General features: G+C 37.5%; 2 protein-coding genes across 6 annotated transcripts in view; one reads left to right on the top strand and one right to left on the bottom strand.

Moving 5' to 3' along the window:
* Positions 1 to 24: 24 nt before the first annotated feature.
* On the bottom strand, positions 25 to 3,355 carry LOC134678345 (checkpoint protein HUS1). Of its 2 annotated transcripts, XM_063536882.1 has the most exons (6): positions 3,180 to 3,355; positions 2,891 to 3,097; positions 2,596 to 2,696; positions 1,686 to 1,796; positions 557 to 734; positions 29 to 309 (listed from the first exon to the last, which is right to left on the bottom strand). In XM_063536882.1, exons 1-6 carry the CDS (start codon positions 3,229 to 3,231, stop codon positions 80 to 82), a joined length of 879 nt encoding a protein of 292 aa, XP_063392952.1. In that variant the 5' UTR covers positions 3,232 to 3,355; the 3' UTR covers positions 29 to 79. The 2 variants fall into 2 exon arrangements, with proteins under 2 accessions (XP_063392963.1, XP_063392952.1); XM_063536893.1 differs by lacking the exon at positions 2,596 to 2,696 and having other exon boundaries at positions 25 to 309; positions 2,940 to 3,097.
* Positions 3,356 to 5,365: 2,010 nt separating this feature from the next.
* LOC134678308 (myb-related protein B-like) overlaps positions 5,366 to 20,540 on the top strand; it is a 47,605-nt gene continuing 32,430 nt past the window's right edge. For 2 of the 4 annotated variants that reach the window (XM_063536834.1, XM_063536815.1), the window contains exons 1-2: positions 5,366 to 5,546; positions 10,101 to 10,226. In XM_063536834.1, coding sequence (XP_063392904.1) covers positions 5,524 to 5,546; positions 10,101 to 10,226 — 149 coding nt within the window. In that variant the 5' untranslated portion in view covers positions 5,366 to 5,523. Of the gene's footprint in view, positions 5,547 to 10,100; positions 10,227 to 11,462; positions 11,879 to 20,540 lie in introns of those variants that run through there. The other 2 variants (XM_063536853.1, XM_063536823.1) reach the window with 2 other exon arrangements.

Here is a 20,540-nt window from a genome sequence, read left to right as displayed (position 1 = left end):
AACATTTTGTAATGGGTCTCACGGCCAGCCGCGGTGTTATAACATTAACTTTTTTCAGTCAGGTCAAAAGTTTAACCTATTAGAATACAATACCAGTGATAAAACACTGTAACTTGACATTTTCTTCTGTCTGCAAACATAGAATAACTAATTTCTTATGGACTATACTGCACACGGTCCTGTTATGTGAGATTTGATCTGCACTCAGAAACATGGATAATTTCTTTGCATCTACACGGCAATAGCAGATGTGGGACATGTCTTCGTTTGCTTGCGTTTCTGTTTCAGAATCCGAGTGCTCTATGGGACCTAAAATAGAAAAAAAATACCTTCTTACTAGAGTCTGTGTGGAAAGAGAAGAGTCGTGGTATGTAAGGGGAGCCCATACATTCTATGACTCTCCGCAGTCTCTATTTTAATTTATTTCCTCAAACAGATATATTTGTTTAGCCCGCGTCTTTTCGAATCTTTTACTTGCTCGGGCTAAATAAAAACTTTGCCCCCTTATAAAACATATACTAGTAACTATTGCCACTTTGGCTACAGGAATACAAACCCTCAAACGCCTCCACCCTTAAGTCCTTGAATCTGGTGGAGACTTTGCTAGTATCCGTCTTAATCTGCAATGTCAGTCGGCCCTCGGCGGAGGCTCGGATCATCACCTCAGCAGCCATTGTCCTCATGCGGTCTATAGTGGTTCGCAGCTGCTTCAGTGCTGGCAGTTCTATTGATATCTGAAAGATTTATGGAATGAAGTTTGGCAGCAGTTTAGTTTTGAATGTAACATCATTCATGGTACAATCACCATCAGATATATCGGAGTTAACGAGGTGCTCAAAAACATCTGAACACGCGCTCTAACATCTTGACACTAGAGACGTGTTCAGATATCTGGGACCACCTTGGCCCGCTCCAATATATCTGATAGCGATTGTAGAAACTGCCAAGGAATGGACTTCGCTCCTGATAGATACTATCAAGGTATCTCTCTACTATATAAAAGTATGTACAAGAGCCCACACTGTTAACTGATAGTTCGTAAACCTTATTACAAAAGGCATAAGGTCCACCGATGGACAGTTAAGGCCCACTTGCACCATCACTCTAACATGGGGTTAAGTGGTTAAACCGTTAACCCAGTGTCAAATTGTGCTGATAACCATGGTAACTCCAGATTTAGCCGGTTAACTCTGGACTAGTGGAATGGTGCAAGTGGGCCTAAGGGTGTCAAGGCTCGGAACCGGTATTTATTCAAAGCCCCGAAATAAATCAATATTGTTAACCTTTTAACCGCCAGCAATTTTTGATCGAGCGTGCTCGTGTCGCCACCGACAGTAATTGTACCACGCAGAGTAAGGTTGGCATAGTTATGGGAGTTATAAATGTGCTGTAAAAACCAAATCAGATCTTTGTCTTATTTATCAGACTGTGGCGAAATGAGCTGGATATGTAATGTCTTATATATCAGACTCTGGCGGTTAAAGGGTTAATTATTTTATGCTCTTTATGTAGGACTGAATCATAATATGTGGTTAGGTAACAACTTCAAATATTTGATTGTTCCACTAAAAATGAAATAATAAAACAAAGAACGTAATTAATGTAATAATACCGGTATTTTTTATATGAAGAAAAAACCGGTATGAAACCTTGAAGACTGTTGCTATTTGTATGTGCCAACTTACATCTGGTTTGGGTATCTTTGGCTCTTGGAAATCTGACCATGACTTCCTTGGGATGACCTTGACAGGTATGTCATGAGTAACTTGCCGGGTCTGCTGTGATGTTGATGATGGCTAAAATATAAATTCAGAATGGTGTAATACAGAGCTCTCCAAATTTATTGACACAGGGCCTGGCTGTGGAGCCAGGACTCCACTTCCTGTTCAAGGAATGGTTTTTATGAAATTAAGATACTTTTTCGCGGGCAGAATTAGCACTAGCAGGCTTGTGGGCTGTACTTTGAAAACCTTCGGAAGTACACTGGCTCTTCAAAGTAGCCAAAAAAGTAACAGTTAATAGATTTGTACTATAGTTGACTCTTCTAAAAAGCTTTGTCAACCCCTGAAATTCTATTATTTTGTGAAATATTATTACTACCACTAGTACCCTATTTTTTTTCTACACAAAATTATGGTGCAGTAAAAGAAAATATTGTTTCTGACTAACAACCACAACTTGCAATTCTGCTTTGAACTATTATTTCACTGTATCTTAGCTTCTAACTTTGACTTTATCTGAATTTTTCTACCCTATTTTCTTTCCCGGCAGTGGTGGATTTACCCTAAAGCCCAGTCAGCCCTGTTCTCCGGGCCTCAAACTATCTCCATATAAAATTTTGTTTCAATCTGTTCAGTTGTTAAGTGTGAAAAGCTAACTGGCAGATAGTTACTTTCCACTTATAATTTATTTCACACACTAAGGGCCAGTACAGACAGACTGCAACCCAACTGCATGCCGGACTTTACAGTTGGTATGCAGTTCCCATACAAATTGCTGTTAGGTTGCTGTCCGTCTGTATCGGCCCTAACTTGTAAGTGGTAATGATATTTTGCCTAAACCCAGAATATTTATTGGTGCTAACCTTATACATACCACTTCAATTTCTAATGTAAGGCATGGGCATTGCTTCTTCGTTAGCTTCATTTTTAAAGCCTTTGCACTTTTTAAGGTTAGCAGCGACCTTGCTAAATTTGCTGGAAACAAATTATTTATTACATAAAAACTAGCTTTCAAATGAAGACACAATATAATTATGTATTATCACTTGATAGATTTTGAGTACCTAATCAAATATACATTTTCATTAAGCTGTACAAAAACTAAAAACTCAGAACTATTTATCTTTGAATATAAGGGTTATTTTAATAACTAAACACTTAATATTTACCAGAAGTGAATTCTAAGTATATATCCTTGTGATCCTCATCTAAACCCACCATTTGGTATTCAGAAAAAAACATAGCTTGTGGAATTTCACACCATAATATTGGTGGCGCCGGGCCACTATTTTCATCGCTAACAATGAAATAAAGTTGATCATCAGCTATTCTCGCGACACATTCCTTAGAAAGCTTCGATATTGTGCTAACTATATCTGAAAAATTAATAAACCTTAGTGGATATCAAAACAACGACTACACTAATCGAACGTCGGTAAGTTCAAACTTATTCCGTACTTGTAAATTCTCGCATTGGACCAGCATCCACCATTACTGCTCGAAACTTCATTGTTCTTACACATCCACAAGAAGTAAATTCCAATATTTAAAGTTAACTCAATGCAGGCAGCTCTACTGTTGTTTTTATTTACTTTGGCGCCAAGAGAAATGCACGGTAAACACAAAAGCAATGCATTTTCGAGTCAATGACATTTGTTGACAGCTGGTTGCCATATTAAAAAGAGTAAATCCCTCCAATGATACCATAGACAATAAAAATATTTTTCATCACATTTGCTCTTAAAATGTGTTATAGTCCAAAACAAGTCTGCACTGTCTGCAGTGATTTTGATAGCCCACGCAGTGCAAGTGTTGTTTATACGTGATAATTTCACAGAAGTTAAAGGATTAAAATAACACTTGCACTGCGTGGGCTATCAAAATCTCTGCAGACTTTCCTTGGTCTAACTCTATTACACGTAGGCGATGCGGATGCGGTCCTTATCCGTAATTTCTAAATTTCGACCTAGTGCTGTGATGTACATATGAAATTAGCAGAAGCCTCTTTTTTGTTCATTTTTGTTCAAGTGTGATGAAAAATACTTATATGTGACGTTTTCTATGAAAAGGGACATTATTAACGATGCTCCGATATAAATACAATTCCGCGCGACGCTGTGTGATGTAAGCGCCATCGACAATAAGGTCCCTAAGGCCCTTTTCATGGATAATGTCCCAAATATACATAAGTTAAAAAGTACATTACATTACGATAGTCTAGTGCTAAGTTAAAAATATCGCAACGAGTGACGATAGATTAAAACACAACCAAAGGTAACAACCATGATATTACTATTTCACGGAACGGAAAATTGCTGTAAAAATTCTGATGGAGATTGCAGACTAGGATGGTAGCATCTGTTGACTGTTCCTTTCATCCTTTCTTATAAAAAGTGTCCGATAGCCGGACCTCAAGAGTTGGCAACTTGGCACCACAAGGGTGGAAAGTAACAGAAACTAAGCACTGGCAGGAATCCACCCTTTCATTAAGTTTCGGCCTTCTTTAAAAAGTCTCTTGAAATATCATAGACGTAACTCTTTAGTCTTTGAGAGAGGCTGCATTTGTGTAACCACTAACCACTGAACGGGGCAAAACATCACCCATTAGTGCCTAAACCTACCTTTGGAAACCCACCATTTTTCTAATGATGTTAGGTAGATTTACAGTAGAAAATCAAATCCCACCAAAAACATTTTTATGTAAAATATTGCCAAGACGACCCCATAACGCTCGTACTGTCAAAAAGTTATCAGATCTCTTCTAGAGCCAACCTTCTAACTCTACAAGTCCTAACTTCACAAACTCTTACTACACCTTAGTCAAAATATGGTAATTGGTATGGCCGTTTCGCTACCTTCACATGTGCGTAAGGTGGAAAATATATTCACTATTTATTATTTTTTATTATACAATATTTCTTGTAGTATCAAAACAGCCAAGCTACATATCGTTTGAAACGTCAGGCCAAATTTTAAACGTAGGTACGTAAGTGTACGCTATTAAGTCCCGATTCAGATTTATCAACTATGAGTGAAAGTTGTAAGTAAATCGTTATTTCGAGGTCGAATTCGGCTTGGCCACGCCCACTGAATATTTCGTTTCACGATTTTTTCTGCATATAAGCATTGTTTTTGGTACTATAGACGGTCAAGTAAATCTAGTCAGTAGAAAAAGGCGCGAAATTCAAATTTTCTATGAGACGATATCCCTTTGCGCCTACAGTTTTCAAATTTGCCGCCTCTTTCTACTGACAAGATCTGCTTGACCATCTATAATTAAACAAATATGTTTGTTTGCGAATCCTTTGCTTTCTAGAATAAAATTTGCAAATAAAAAAAATCCTTTTTCAACCGTCGTGAATCGAAACATCTTAAATCAAGCCTTTTACGACTGATCAGGATTTCGCTTGGATTTATTACCTTTTATTTAAATGATTGCATGGTAATAATATCAGAAAACCCTCCGATTTAGGCTAATATTTTTTACGCTGGCAACATATTTTTCATAGACAAGAAGCGTAACCCACTTCCTATCAAAGATGGCGCTCGAAGTAGAGTTCTATTTACGTTGCATTATTAGCTATCTCTTTCAAATACAGCACAATTCTAAACAGTGTGTAAGAGATAGGTGATGTTCTCTTTTGATTGTAACGAATGCTAACGAATCGTGGTTATTTTATACATCAAGTAGATTTATTTATTTTAATAACTTGTAGTGTTAACGGATATTAATAATGTGACCCTATTTCCTGTTTTATGTATACCCTTTTTTAAATGATTAAATTGGTCTCGAGAAGATTACATGGCGTATAATGAAAATTCCAGGTATGTGTACAATCGATAATGTCGTCATTCCGTAGTTGTTATAACCACAAATTTCATTTGTCCGACTTAAATTGTGACTGAAGGACATCAAATTTTGACTTTAATGTAACTTTTACGAGGTTTAACGACGAATTTAATGACTCTACAATGCCAGATCCGCTTAATTATTTCAATTTAAACCTCAAATATGGATTACCGTTAACTCAACGTTTTTCCTTCGAATTCGATCTTTAAATATTTAACGGATTCTTGTTTTGAATGTTTTTCGTGTTTTTGCAATTGCACAGGATGTTAAATAAAGACTACAGAAACTGTTTTCTTTCTTATCATGCTGATTTTGTCGCGTGATTTCTATCAAACGTGCATTTATTCGCGTATTTGGTTCAATGTCGTCCATGATTATGCAATGAAAAGCGATGCCATTTTAGTCATGAGGGTTCTTGAAAGCAATAATATTTGTAAAGGGATATAAACCCAACCAATCCAATAAGAATGCTTGCGATTGCTGTAAATAATGCAATGTAACGTTTTCGCTGCGCTCGAAGAGGTTATTTTCGCTTGAGATACGTTGAAGTGTAGAGTTGATTCGCGTTCGCGTATTGTTATCATTAACTGTATGATGACTATGACGTCACTTGAAAATCCGAGCTGTGTTATGGTCTCTTTATTATTTCTCGTTTCAAAGCGGTCAAATGAATCGATTTAGGTACCTACTTATAGGTAGGTAAGTGATAGGATTTCTTCAGAGGTCTAAACTCGAATAGGTACCTATAGCGCATCGAAAGCTTTTACTCCTCGGTTACGTAGACTTAACTAAAGGCTCTAGACTAGATAGTAGACACTCTAGCTAAGAGACCTTTCCATACCTGTCAATCCTGCTATTATCTGAAAATCGAAATGTAGAGTCCTTGCTCTACAATTGGCGTATTGAGTCTGCTTGGACTACAATACGAAATGACTACAGCACAGCTAACGACTCAAAAGTAACTAAGCGAGTGATAATGATACTGCTAAATAAGTCAGAACGAGGCACATGAAGTAGGTAACCAAGTAGTTAAATTTATTACCAAGGTGTTCTTGAGGGAGCTTAAAGGGTTGTGCATAAATCACGCGAGGTGTTTTCGGCTACTTTTTGACCCCCTCCCCCTTGGTGATATTTGGTGAGGTTTTTGGCTACGGGGGGGCTCACAAAACCTCACGTGTATTTTTTTTGAAATTTTTCCATCCGACCGGTCAAGGCACGCGCTCCAAAATTTCGTGAAATAGACTCGCTATTTTGAAGTGCGGAGGGAAGATTTATGTTTAACGAAACTGAGAAAAAGTATCTATACTCATGTGATGTAAGTAGGTATTTTTTTTAGTTTCGTTCACTGTAGGAAAATACACCTGAGATCTCCTTATACCCCCTCCCCCAACGTGATATTTCGTGATTTTTTCGTGACCCCCCCACCCCCCTGTCGAACCTCGCGTGGTTTGTGCACAAGCCCTAATTAATAGTAGGTAGGTACTTTAGACACTAGGAATTTATTATACTAGGAATCGGTGGTAGAGTTTATTAAAAAAGTTGTATACCAAAGTTCTATGTTTATATTGATAGCTAATAAAATAACGGATCAATCAATTGGGATATAAAAACAAAGTATAGGTACCTACATGTATTTAACTAAGCGAATAAACCTCATATATGACGGCTCTGGAGTTACTATATGCCTATGTAATTTATTTTATAACCGCTTCGTTGTAGATAGGGCATGCAGTACCGGTCCCGGTACCAAGAATTTCATTTCCCGGTTCTGGGCATGGCCGGAACCGGGATTCCCGGTTCTTCCCGGTTCTCAGGCATCTTTTGATTACTTTTAAGAAATTGTTTCTGTTAGCGTACAATCTTTATGAATGACTTATTTTCATATAAATAATTGCATAAGAATTAATAAATGACTTATTTTATTATAAACAAACACTCAATTGGCGTTCCAACCTATTTTACGAAATTAACCGGCACACATTGCCTCCGCCTGGGCCGAGCCACACGGCCGTAGCGTAGTCGATGCACTCAGCACTATATGACGGCACGGCCTGCCTGCACGAATGCCTGCTTTACTAGGTTAGTTTGTCGGGTTATTGGGGTCCTCCGTTTCATAGCACCATTATTAAATGTAGCGGAAGCACGGCGGTCAGCATCTGCGTTATAAGGACGTGCTCAAACGACACCTTAACGCTTGCAATATCGAACCTGAACGTTGGGAGGAGCTTGCTACAGACAGGTCATCTTGGCGGTCGACCATTTTTAATCGCATCAAACTGTTTGAGGAAAACCGCCTCAACATCTTAGATGCAAAACGCCAACAACGTAAAGAGAGACCGAAGCCCTCTTACATGTATACATACAACGCACGCGTCTGGCCAACTCTATTGTAACACCTGCAGAAGAGTCTTTAAGACCAAGTTCGGCCTGACCAGCCACATTCGGGCCCATAACAGGCGTAATCAGTAATATTTTTTTTTGAGGTCGCCGTCATCGAAATTGTTGAGGAGGACTATATATATTAAATGTTATATAATGTTCCGAGCTAAAGTACTAAAACATTACTACTATTGAAATGGGAATAAATAGTCATATGATGAGAACCGGGAAGTACCGGTACCGGCTCTTCAGTACCGGTTCTTTTGACACCATAAAATTCCCGGGAATTCCCGGGATTATGAGAAACGGGAATTCCCGGGAGCATGCCCTAGTTGTAGAGACATGAGAAAGAAAAAAACCGGGCAAGTGCGAGTCGGACTCGCGCACGAAGGGTTCCGTACCATAATGCAAAAAAAACGAAAAAAAAGCAAAAAAAAACGGTCACCCATCCAAGTACTGACCACTCCCGACGTTGCTTAACTTTGGTCAAAAATCACGTTTGTTGTATGGGAGCCCCATTTAAATCTTTATTTTATTTTGTTTTTAGTATTTGTTGTTATAGCGGCAACAGAAATACATCATCTGTGAAAATTTCAACTGTCTAGCTATCACGGTTCGTGAGATACAGCCTGGTGACAGACGGACGGACGGACGGACGGACGGACGGACAGCGAAGTCTTAGTAATAGGGTCCCGTTTTACCCTTTGGATACGGAACCCTAAAAAGGTGTCCTTGTGGCTTATTTTTTATTTACGATTATTTTATGATTTAGTTAATTAAGATACAAGTGTGAAAAATAGGAAAATCGAGTTTTAAATCGACACGAGTTGCGAATTACCTATTAGTATTCGCCACGTTGGCCTTTTAAATTTTCGACTTATTTACGTAATTTGCTTAGCACAGGGTGTCGTAATGGAGCACCAGATAGTACTGTAATAGTAGTTTATGTGACTGCTACATAATGAAAGGCATTAAAACACGAGTGTGGGTTTAAGAAACGAACGAAGTGAGTTTCTTAAAAGGATCACACGAGTGTTTTAATGCCTAATTATGTACAGTTACATACACTACTTTATCTACACACATATAATTCCCACCTTCTTTTATACATTCACTAACCTTTCTTTCAACTTTGTTAATTAAGTCTGTTTTTTATGGGGTGACATATTCGTTCAATCGAAAAAGCCCCTTAATAAAGAAAAAAAAAAACCTCATATTTCAGCCGACATCCATCGTTACCTACTCTCTGGCGGAACTCGCAGATTTGAGAGGTGCCGTCTCCTTAAATATCTTTTTATCACTAATTTTACATGAAACTCTTGCTTAAAACTTGTTTAAAAACAAGAAAACAAATTAATTTTATACTTAAAACTAATTAAAAGATAAACTGTACGTCAAATGGCGGTAAATGAAAACTTTTTTCACACGTGTCACGTATCGTAATCCGTAATCACGTAATCCGTAGTTTTTTTTTAATTCATAGACCAACGAATGAAGTCCCTGTTCTCATGTCACTCGAGATAAAATGTCGTACGGTTTATATTAAAAAAATATACTGAATTGACGTTTCGTATCGATAATTGTTTTAATATCTATGGATACTAGAATAGACACCCACTTGAGTTTTGACAGCTGTTCCAAATTTAAACTCATAACCTTACAAAAATCTATAAAGTTATAACTTTAAAGTACAGATTTTACCTACTACCACAGATAAGAAAGTACTCATAGTAAAATTGGTTGTCATAATGCTAGTCATTTCCTATGGTTTCTGAATGCATTTTAGAGCATTAATGATATAGTTGGTCAAGCAGATCTTGTCAGTAGAAAAAGGCGCGAAATTCAAATTTTCTATGGGACGACATCCCTTCGCGCCTACATTTTTCAAATTTGCCGCCTTTTTCTACTGACAAGATCTGCTTGACCAAGTATATGTGCGAAGATAAAATAAATTAACTGACAGCTTTTCTAGTATTACTAGTATATGTGCGTTGTCCCTTGTCCCGGCATTATTGCCAGGGCTCATGGGAAAAACTGATTAATACGAGCCGGGGTTTGAACCCGCGACCTCCGGATTGCAAGTCGCACGCTCTTAATGCTAGGCCACCAGCTTGTCTGAAATAATATGTAAATTACTAATGTTGTTACAGCTCCAGTATGCAGGATGACCAGTCGAAGGCGTCTCTGCAAATGCAGATAGAGCGCCTTCAAGTATTGCGGGCGAAGCTTAACACTGTAGCAGAAGAGGATTACGTCATCGTAAAAGAAGAAGTACAGTAAGTAGATGTTTTTGTGAATTACAAAAGGTTCATTTTCTACGATGCTTGAGAAAATTTGTAACCAAATGCTAATCTAGGCATAGAGATCAAAGGAGGTCAAATATTTTCAAACTGGAAATAATAAAATTGTAATGGGAAAACTCAATCTAGTCATCACTTTTCTGAATCTGCAGTTGTGTTATTTTCTAAATTATAAAATGAATTGAGTTAGACCAAGAAAAGTCAGCAGTCACGCAGTGCAAGTGTTATTTGCACGTCATCATTTCACAGGGCAAGTGTCACGTTAAAAATGACACGTGCACTGTGTGGTATGGGCTATCAAAATCGCTGCAGACTTCTCGGTCTGACTCTACATACATATAATTGTCACATAACTTTTTCTGTGCGCTTAAAGTTCGGTGGACCTAAATTGGGTTTCTTTTCCTGTGTTTTTAATGACAAGAAAAAGATTTGAAAAAAATTATGTAAAGTTTGTGGGTTATGTAGGTATATTTGCACCACAGAAAAAAAAAAGAATGTAAACTACGGGGCTGGCCGAACCGGTCGGCCGTGGTATATTTTTATTTTACACAGCATTCGCATTATGTTTTTTTTAAGTTATGTAATCTACAACATCAGGAACGCGAAATGATTTTTAAAAAGATCTATTTATCTAAGATGAGTAGATGGACTTAACATCCATCCTGATCTAGATTTATAAAAGTGACAAAGTAACTGCATTTTTTTCGGTAATTCCTGACTTTAATTTTTAATTGACGCATTATTTCTTTTATTTAATGGCCCATAGACCATCACAGCCGGCCTAGCCAAGGTTACAATCGCTATCGCTTCGACAACGAAAAGCATTATGTCTCTCTATCACTCTTCCATATTAGCGCGACAGTGATAGTTGCGTTTCGATCGCTACGGAGCGTAAGCGATTGGCATCTTGGCTACGCGGCCAGTTTCTTTTTTCTTAAAGTAGGTACCTACCTACTTTCAAACAGTAATTTCAAGCAGTGTGGGTAGGCACCTATCTTCCGACTGTTTGAAACTTATTAAACAAGTACTTACTCCAAAAATATAAATTAGCACGGTACCAATATCTTACCTCTTCGTTCAAATTGTATCTGATCTGAATAACCTACCTGTACACACCTCAAAAAGGATCTCACGTCTCATCCCACAATGAAATGTGAAATGCATAGGCCATAATAAAACAACCCAGGGCGAGACAGGGAGGGCTTCAGCGCCGGTTCCCGCGCTCGTGACGACCACCGCGCACCCCGCTGCGTTCAGTCAGTCCGGCTTCGCGCGCGTTACGGCCGAGATTCATCGCGTCGGGGACCAATGAAATAAAAAAATCTAAATTAAAAAGTAAACAATTTTTGTCTTTGATCCTTTAGGGCATTTAGGCGGGAATTTTACGATATGTCATCTGCTGACACTGACAAGAAGTGAACGTATTTATTTTATGTTTCGTAACAATGATACTAAAGTTAAGTAATGAAAAAGGTGGTTAATTCAGTTGTTCGGTTTTGTAATTAGTGAAAAGCGATGCAATATCAAAGCAACGAGGATGACGATCTGCAATATCGTATTTTTGGCGACTCCTTCAACTTTCCAGCTGAGAGTAACAGTTCGAACACCGGCAGCGGTCGTCGAAGAAAGTGAGTTTATTACTTTACTTTCGTTTATTTACAAAAGTTTATATGATTAAAGTGTACCTCTATCCATTGAAATTCATTATCATTTAGGTACATGGCCTTAGCATTTTCAAGGTTATTGTAAGATAGACCTATAAATATAGATGTACCTATAAATGAAACTCAGTTTTTATCGGAACGGAATCCTAGCATACCTCTTCATACAACTTATGTTTAAACTTTAGTTTCAAAAGAACCTAAATCTGCATGAGACTGGATTTATACTACTTTTATATAGGTTTGATGCCTGAATTTTAACAAACCACATGGTGTTGCTAAACTAAGTATGTTTATTCAGCTGGATAGCATAGTTATAGTAAATTTAATTTAATTGATTGACCTCATGTCAGAACCACATGGATGATTCCATCACAAATGATGTGAATAAATTTATACTAATGTATTAATTTAGGTATATCCAGCACTGTGGTGGTGGTATAAAAAATTACCATAGTACCTAATATACCATAGTGATGACATAGGTAGTCGTAGTAGTAGTAGTAGTGGCATTAGATTAGAACAGTAATAACCCAAAACAAATGTTACTTTGTTTTATGAGTACAATTCGGTACAATTTTTGGAGTAAAACATCAATAACTCCAAATATTATATCATCAATAACTTGTATATTATTTTTAATGGATAAAACATCTCCATCATTGTGTGTATTACACATGTTAGAATTCAAAAATTGGAACAAAGTGTACATCATACCATAATGTAGGTTGCAAAGTGCAAAGTTGCATGGATACATAAATGGAATTCATTCACAAAGTGGCCATGCACTTTTGCAGCTGGGTCTACATAGGGCCTTATGAGGACAGGTTAGCACACGAGAATCATTTGACTGGAATGGAAATTAAAGAATTTTATAATAGTTTTTTAACATGGGTCCTAACATTTCTATATATTATAATAAATTAATTACCTACCTATTTAAACATCAGCATAAATTTATCTTTACAACCTAAGAACTTGTTAATGAAGTCATTCATTAATTTCATTATTATTTTCTATCATCCGGCTGTCTATTGATATGCTATTTATAAGCATGTTGTTATGGTTGAAATCATCTGAGATGAACAAGATTCAATAAAACTAAAACGGTCCATTTAAATGTCTACCTTAGTATCTAGATATTAAGATCCGAATTTTAACTGTTGTTTTTGTAATTAATGGTTATTTCATGTAATTTTGACTTCATTAATTTAGAATAGATTCTCATCACTGAATTATGTGTCAATGGTTCACATCAAATGCTTTAAATCATTTAAAAAGGTTAATGAAAGAGGTAGTAATGTAAATTAAGTCTAAATATAAAATCCCTCAAAAAAATTACAGTAGGTATCATCTATATAGTTCGTTTTTAGGGTTCCGTACCCAAAGGGTAAAACGGGACCCTATTACTAAGACTTCACTGTCCGTCCGTCTGTCTGTCACCAGGCTGTATCTCACGAACCGTGATAGCTAGAGAGTTGAAATTTTCACAGATGATGTATTTCTGTTGCCACTATAACAATAAATACTAAAAACAGAATAAAATAAAGATTTAAATGGGGCTCCCATACAACAAACGTGATTTTTGACCAAAGTTAAGCAACATCGGGAGTGGTCAGTACTTGGATGGGTGACCGTTTTTTTTTGCTTTTTTTGTTTTTTTTTTTGCATTATGGTACGGAACCCTTCGTGCGCGAGTCCAACTCGCACTTGCTCGGTTTTTTTAGCATTAGAAATAAGGTAAACAATCTTGATGTGCCTTTTAATTGAAAAAATATATTTTAAAAATAAGTTACGGCAAATATGTAACAATTATGAATCTAATAGAATCATTTATATTCTTCTGCTTTCATAAGTAATCGTATTTGATTTTTAAAAAGCGTTTTTCAATTAAAAGACGTGTTGAGATCACTTACTTTCTTGCAAGTTCTTTCTAATGGTAAAAAAACGAACTATAGTCACCTAGTGGGTTAAAACCTATCTAGGAATTATTGCACTTACTGAAAAAAAAAAACTGAATTAAGAACTAAATTGGCCGCACATTCTTGGAGGTAAATAGGAACACTCATTACTTACACATTCTAATAGCCTCTGGATAAATGCATATTGGTACCAGCTCTGTCCCATAAGGGTTACAATTAGATGCTTATTTTATGGGGTATCACAAGCAGGTATACAAAAATTGTGAATCCTAAAGTGTAAGTAGGTAATCAAGGTTAAGGTAGCATACATTTAAAAGGTCTGTCTTCTTTTTCTTTTGTTTCTTTAGAGATATGAAGGTGACTATTGAATCGATAACCATAATTAATTTTTAGACAAAAAATTTTTTCCTTCAAAAATTACTACACATAGACTAAAGACATATTTTACCCCTCATAACAATTAGTAACACATCCGCTAACACTTCATTCCTATTCTTTGTATTACTATAATCTATTGCCCGATTTGAATACGAACTCCCTCGACCTTCAACTTCTGGATTATCCTGCGTGCTTTAAGAGACCTTGGAACGTGCCCATGTACAAGGTCTCACACACAGACCTCCGCTAAGATAAGATATGAATCTTATTGCCTTGTAATAAGGCGAGCAATGTATACCCGACCTTACAAGAGGTATGTAGATCGTAGGTACCTAAAGCCTTCAAATATGTAGGCGGACGAGTACAGTCAGGCTTAAAAGTCTTAAATATTTTTTTTATAAGATAGGGGAGACAAACTAGCAGACGTATCGCGTGCCTGTTGGTAAACAATTACCGTTGCCCATGGACACCCGCGGCACTAGAGGGGTTGGATTGGAACTGCGTTGCCGGCCTTTAAGATCGTATCGGCCCGGAATTAACTCCGGCGGCAGTTCATTCTACAGTTAAAGTGACATTCCATTTCCAACTGCAGCTGCAATACTGTTAATTTTCTATGGAAATTGACAATGACAGCGACGCGTTTCCACAGTAAAATGAACAGTATTGCAGCTGCAGTTGGAAATGGAATGTCACTCTTAATCTGACTGAGGCAGGAAGTGCAACCTAACTAGCGATCACGTTACAATCTTCAAGATAATAGTGAGATCATAAATGTTATTCTTACTACGTAGTAGACAATAGACCCACAGCTCTGTTGATCAGACATAAGAGTGGTCCTATAAGGGTTCCCAAACAGGTACATAAAGGTCATCCACCACGTGTCCTACTCCTGCTACACTCAAGACTCTAAGAGCAATTAAAATATAGATATTTACGGTTATATTTAAGTGTTATTCGTAACGTGGTATAGGTACCTATATTTTAATTCGCCATCTCAAATTGCGTCTGCTGTTGCGTCTGTTAACTAACACACCGGTAATTCGACCGCATGAATGACGGTCGCATTAGGCAGTGTACAAAATCGTTCATAAAGTCTGTAAGTACCTATAAGTAATCATTTCTGTTCGTGATTGTACGCTACGCTGAATGAAGCGCGTCGGTGTCATTCAAAGACTGGACTAGTCGCTATGGAGATTTGCGATTACAACTCCCAGTTAAATTGGCGAAAAGTTCGCATTTAGGTATTGTAGTAGATTTATCTACTCACATTGTTATGTTCGAAAGACTAGGAGGCCTGCAAACTTCAAAACCATGCAGACTTAAAGTTTCGGTCTAGATTTAAAGGAAATTGCATATTGCATAAAGATTGTAACTTTGCCACTTGACATGCGAAAAAGAAACCACCCTTTCTTAAATAATATATGCAACTTGTTTAGATTCTATGCCGCAGTAAACCGAAAATAACTACTTTTTTATGAGGAAAACTATCAAAAGATTTTTTCCGAATTCGACATGGGTTGTTTTTTACTCCTTGTGATGACCTCGAAACGCGTATAATTAAAATATCGGGTCGCTCAGCTCACAGCAGGCACCTACTATTTGAAGAATTTCGTAAATAAGGGGTTGTGTATAAATCACGCGAGGTGTTATCGGCTACTTTTTGACCCCTCCCCTCACCCTTGGTGATATTTGGTGAGGTTTTTGGCTAACCCCCTCCATTACAACACAACCTCACGTGTATTGTTTTTAAATTACTTCATTCGACCAAATTTTAAGATAAGTAGTATTGTATATAGAAAATCATGTTTATTTTTCTATTTTCTTTAAATGGACTCGCTATTTTGAAGTGCAAAGTGAAGATTATTTATGTTTAACGTAACCGAGAAAAAGTATCTACTCATGTGTTAGGTTTTTTTTCTTAGTTTCGTTCACTGTAGAAAAATATACGTGAGGTTTCCTTATACCCCCCCTCCCCCAACGTGATATTTCGTGAGCCCCCCTCCCCCTATCGAACCTCGCGTGATTTGTACACAACACGATTTGTAACATATAACCGGCCGTGAATTAGGTAGCGCGAGAATGTAGGAAGTTTTTTGTCCAACCATATGGATGGTTAGCTAGTGTTTGACATTCTATAAAAGTTTCGCTAGTCAGTCTTATTCATTAGCCTATTTACCTACTGCAGTAAAGGTCTCCCTCTATTTTCTTTCACGTGTCCCGGTTTTTTTTCGAGGTTTGGTGGTCTGCTACCTCGAAGATGTGAACCAACAGAGATTCTGGATTCGAGTTTATAGGACCCAATTGAACCTCATAATTCCGTAATTCCAGCATGCAACATGCCTTAGACTGACCTTATTTCCATTTAAAACCAAACATCTATTTGTATTGTATTTATGTCCCATTTTTACTACCCTTATACGTTCTCTAGAGTTCATGTCCAAGTCCTATTAGCTCAACCTTTACCTCACCGTGAGAATTAAAAAATGAGCAATGACAAGCTCTGACCACTCACCCTCTGAGGTAAACGACCAGGAGGGTGGCACCCCCGAGGCTTAATTGCTTCACGTGCGTACCGGCAGATGGTAGGCAAGGTGCAAGACAGTGCTGGCCTCCTGTCGATGAACACATAAACATCCTTATCGATGGGTCGATAAAATTAAGGAAGTAACTATGACCTAAGTACACATTAACATTGTAAATGACATCATATATTGAAATGAAATAGCATAAAAATGCAAGGTGCACGTGGGCAAGTGGCTGTCGTGTGTGTGTGTCTTAAAGCAATTGGTCGTGTCCTTATCTAACGTTTGATAAAACTACTACTTCATAAAATGTTATATAAATAATAATTTATAAAATAAATATTAAAAAATGGGCTGATATAGTAGTATTTCAGCACTCATAATAAGGTGTTAAACGCAGTTATGAGTGGTTGAGTGGAGAATGTGTTTCTGATTCAATGCTTGTCTACTTTGTCATATAAATGCGAATGACTAACTGGAAAGTGAGTTTAAGCTAACTCTACACCGATTTTGCATGCCACAGACGAGTATGTCACCATGAGTCAAAGTCCCTGAAAATATGACGTTTAAAATGGCGCTGCCATGTCCGTGCACGGTTGGGTTAGACGGACTTTATTTTTGTAACTTACCGAAAATAATTTGCGTCTCATTGCTGTGTCCGCATACTAAAGAAAACATTATCATCATTCGCTTGCCCTTATCCCATTCATTTGGGGTCGGCGCAGCATGTCTTTTTCTTTCATACTTCTCTCTCTCCATTCTCATCTCATCATTCATTTCATATCATCTCTCGCACAGTCCATCCATCTTTTCCTCGGTTTTCCTCTCCCGTTAATTCCCTCAACATCAACATCAACATTTTTCAGCAAATATGCCACAAGGGCACTTTTACACGTCAACATTTAATTTACATACAAGCAAAAATAATAACAATACATCAGGGCTATAACCGCGAAAATCGAAGTTCGCAAATTGCGGGCATTTTTCTCTGTCACTCTAGTTACGCCTTCATTGGAGTAAAAGAGAAAGATCCCCGCAATTTGCGAATTTCGGTTTTCGCGGTAGCCCCTCAGTTCATTTCCTCCACATTCATTTGTAATACCTTTCTCGTCGCATGATTTTCATCTCTCCGCGTCACATCGCTAGCCGATTCGCTCTTTCTTTTTCTTTTCCGTACCACGCTAGGCGATTTTATCTGACTTCTTAATCGATAATATCGATTCTAATGACCAAGGCCCATCACTACTGTATCTAACATGGCTTTGCTATGAATGCCGATGTAATTGGGGTGAGTGTAGGACGTAACTTTCACACGATTGCAACTGCACTTACTGCACTAGGCTCTAATAAAGAATGTTTTATGTCTTTAATAAACTTTTTGCTTGGTGTTAAGTTGACATTTCAGGAAACCTTTTTTTAATGCTTTGTTGCGAACTATGAATTATTTATTAATAGGTACTATTTAACTAAGTCGCATATTTAATTTGGCACCTTAAAATTGCAATTTATGATAGCCCGGGCTTTTAATCCTTTACTATAGGTATAGGTACCTTCTTGTATGGTATGAAAAAAGTTATTTTTATGTGGTCCATCAAATCTTTTATTTTAGGGTTATTCAGTTGAATTTATCTGTAGTAAAGGGTAAAAACGGGATCCTATTACTAAGATTCCACTGTCTGTCCGTCTGTCTGTCACAAGGCTAAAATAGCTCAAATTTTCACAGATGATGTATTTCTGTTGCCGCTATAACAACAAAACTAAAAAGTACGGAACCCTCGGTGGGCGAGTCCGACTTGCACTTGTCCGGTTTTTTTAGGACAGTCAAGTGATTATCAAGTTTCCAGTGGCGTAGGGTGAACTTATCTAGCCGTGGGCGAAATTGCATCTTCGAGGCCCTTTTGTTTCACTGTGCCCAAAGGGACCTCGCGCGAGGCCTCCCTTGTGACGCACGGCCGTGGGCGACGGCCGACGGCCCACTTCGCCCACGACGCCTAGCTAAGCCACTGCAAGTTTCCGCTATCAAGTGCTGCAAAAGCTCTTCAGTAGAAGCTAATTTACCATTACATTTTCTCATTGAGAATCTTGACTTTTCCATATTTTATATTTCTCTCGCCTAGTCACACTTAAGTACCCTCAGTTAATATGTAGTACAAGTCACCATAACTATGTGCCTACCTCAAAAAAATTGTCATGTATTATACTCTTGATTAGGTTTATGTGTGCATGTGGAAATGGAAATATTTTTAACTAAGAATTATTTAGCGGTAAGCGGATAAGTATACCTCTTTAGGCAAAAAAATTGTCTTGAACTTAGGTAGTTAAAATGTAGCTAAGGTATAATTTTTATCAGGACAGGAATTTATGGAATTTCGCGTGTAACCTTTGCAATAGTGGGCTTCCAAGATCAGGGTATTGTGTATGACATAGGTATAAAGCTTCGAAAACGATATTAAATCTTCGTCTCGCCTATTGAACATGAACTGGTTTGGACTTTGGACTTTTGGACGAATTTCCGACCACGTGGTCGCAAACAACCCCAGTTAGCTTAAAGATGTTTTCAAAAAAACATTCAATAGACCAGCTGGTTTGACACCCGGTAGAAGAAATATTGTATACATTTACAAGGGGAGCTCAAGATATTGGGGGAGAACATTATTTCTTACCGTCTGTCGAATAAAAAGGCTTTAGGTACGCGCCTAGCTTTTGTTAGTGACGCGACAGATTCGCAATGGTCGAAGGCCCGCGTCAGATGTTTTTTGCGCTCATGAATTTTGTAAATTGTAACACCATTCGGCCTTGTTCTGGTGTCAAAGTTCATCACGACCTTTTTGAGATGTTTTAAGGTAAAATACATTTTACGACCCTTCATATATTTGATAACAGTAAATCGAAAAGAGATTCTGGTTAAAAAATTTAATGGCATATTTTTAAAGTATTTTCTTACTGTGGAATATTTAAATGTTATTGTTTATTGAAACACATTAACTGGTATACATATTTATCACCTAAACCCTACGGTACCTACTAAGTACATAAAGAAGTTCAAGACTGAGTTAGAAGAAAATAGGATTATCAATTCTAAAGAAAGTAGAGATCAAAAAGTATCTAATCGTTTCCAAAGACAAATATAGCCCTACCTGTGCAAACATCTTTATTGATTCGGCTTTAACAGCTCGACGTAGACAATCTCGCAAAAAATCGATTGTTACAATGAATGAAGCGATTCGTCGTGTGGGAGTTCATATCTCCGCAACAGCTGCGCGGCGCGTGCGCACCGCACAATGCTCTAAGAAATTACTTATGCACCCGTACTCCTATATTCAAATTAGTTTCTTCGTCGGAAATGCAGCTTTTAAATTACATTTCTTTTACCTATCTTAATCATAAGACTTGTCATCGTCGCGCTTATTTGTTCTATTTTTGAATACTTAGGTAGAGTAGGTAGGAGGTAGATTCTAATTGGAATTGAATGAAGTATTTATGTTATCCTTATTGGGAACAGGAAAACCGGAAAGGCATATTCACCGCTTAGCATAATGGCACATACACATATGAATATATAAGGCACAACATATGTACCTATAGGTTGGCTACCTCGTGTGTTTCTTGAATTTCTTGTAAATATTTCTTGGATCTAATTTTTCATAAACTATTACAGGAAGAATGTCTTTGTTTTAAAGTCCTCTAAAAGATTCACACTGCCTTTCAAAACCACAAGGAAAGTATAAAATTTAAATAGCTAAGCACCTTTTACCTGCAGCATGCGGGTAAAATATTAAAAACAAGTTCTCAAGGGGGCCGACCCCT

The sequence above is a fragment of the Cydia fagiglandana genome, chromosome 2 (assembly GCF_963556715.1).
Source record: "Cydia fagiglandana chromosome 2, ilCydFagi1.1, whole genome shotgun sequence".
NCBI classification, from domain to species: Eukaryota; Metazoa; Arthropoda; class Insecta; order Lepidoptera; family Tortricidae; genus Cydia; species Cydia fagiglandana.
The sequence above is the reverse complement of the archived record's forward strand: the minus strand, read 5'-3'. Positions and strand labels throughout refer to the sequence as shown.

What these genes read in the sequence shown, in the direction of transcription:
- LOC134678345 (XM_063536882.1), bottom strand. Translation starts at nt 3,231, where the DNA reads ATGAAGTTTCGAGCAGTAATGGTGGATGCTGGTCCAATGCGAGAATTT. An exon ending in TCCAATGCGAGAATTTACAA is followed by an intron (nt 3,098 to 3,179) that starts GTACGGAATAAG and finishes TTAATTTTTCAG; the next exon opens with ATATAGTTAGCACAATATCG. An exon ending in AAGGGTGGAGGCGTTTGAGG is followed by an intron (nt 310 to 556) that starts GTTTGTATTCCT and finishes TTTCTATTTTAG; the next exon opens with GTCCCATAGAGCACTCGGAT.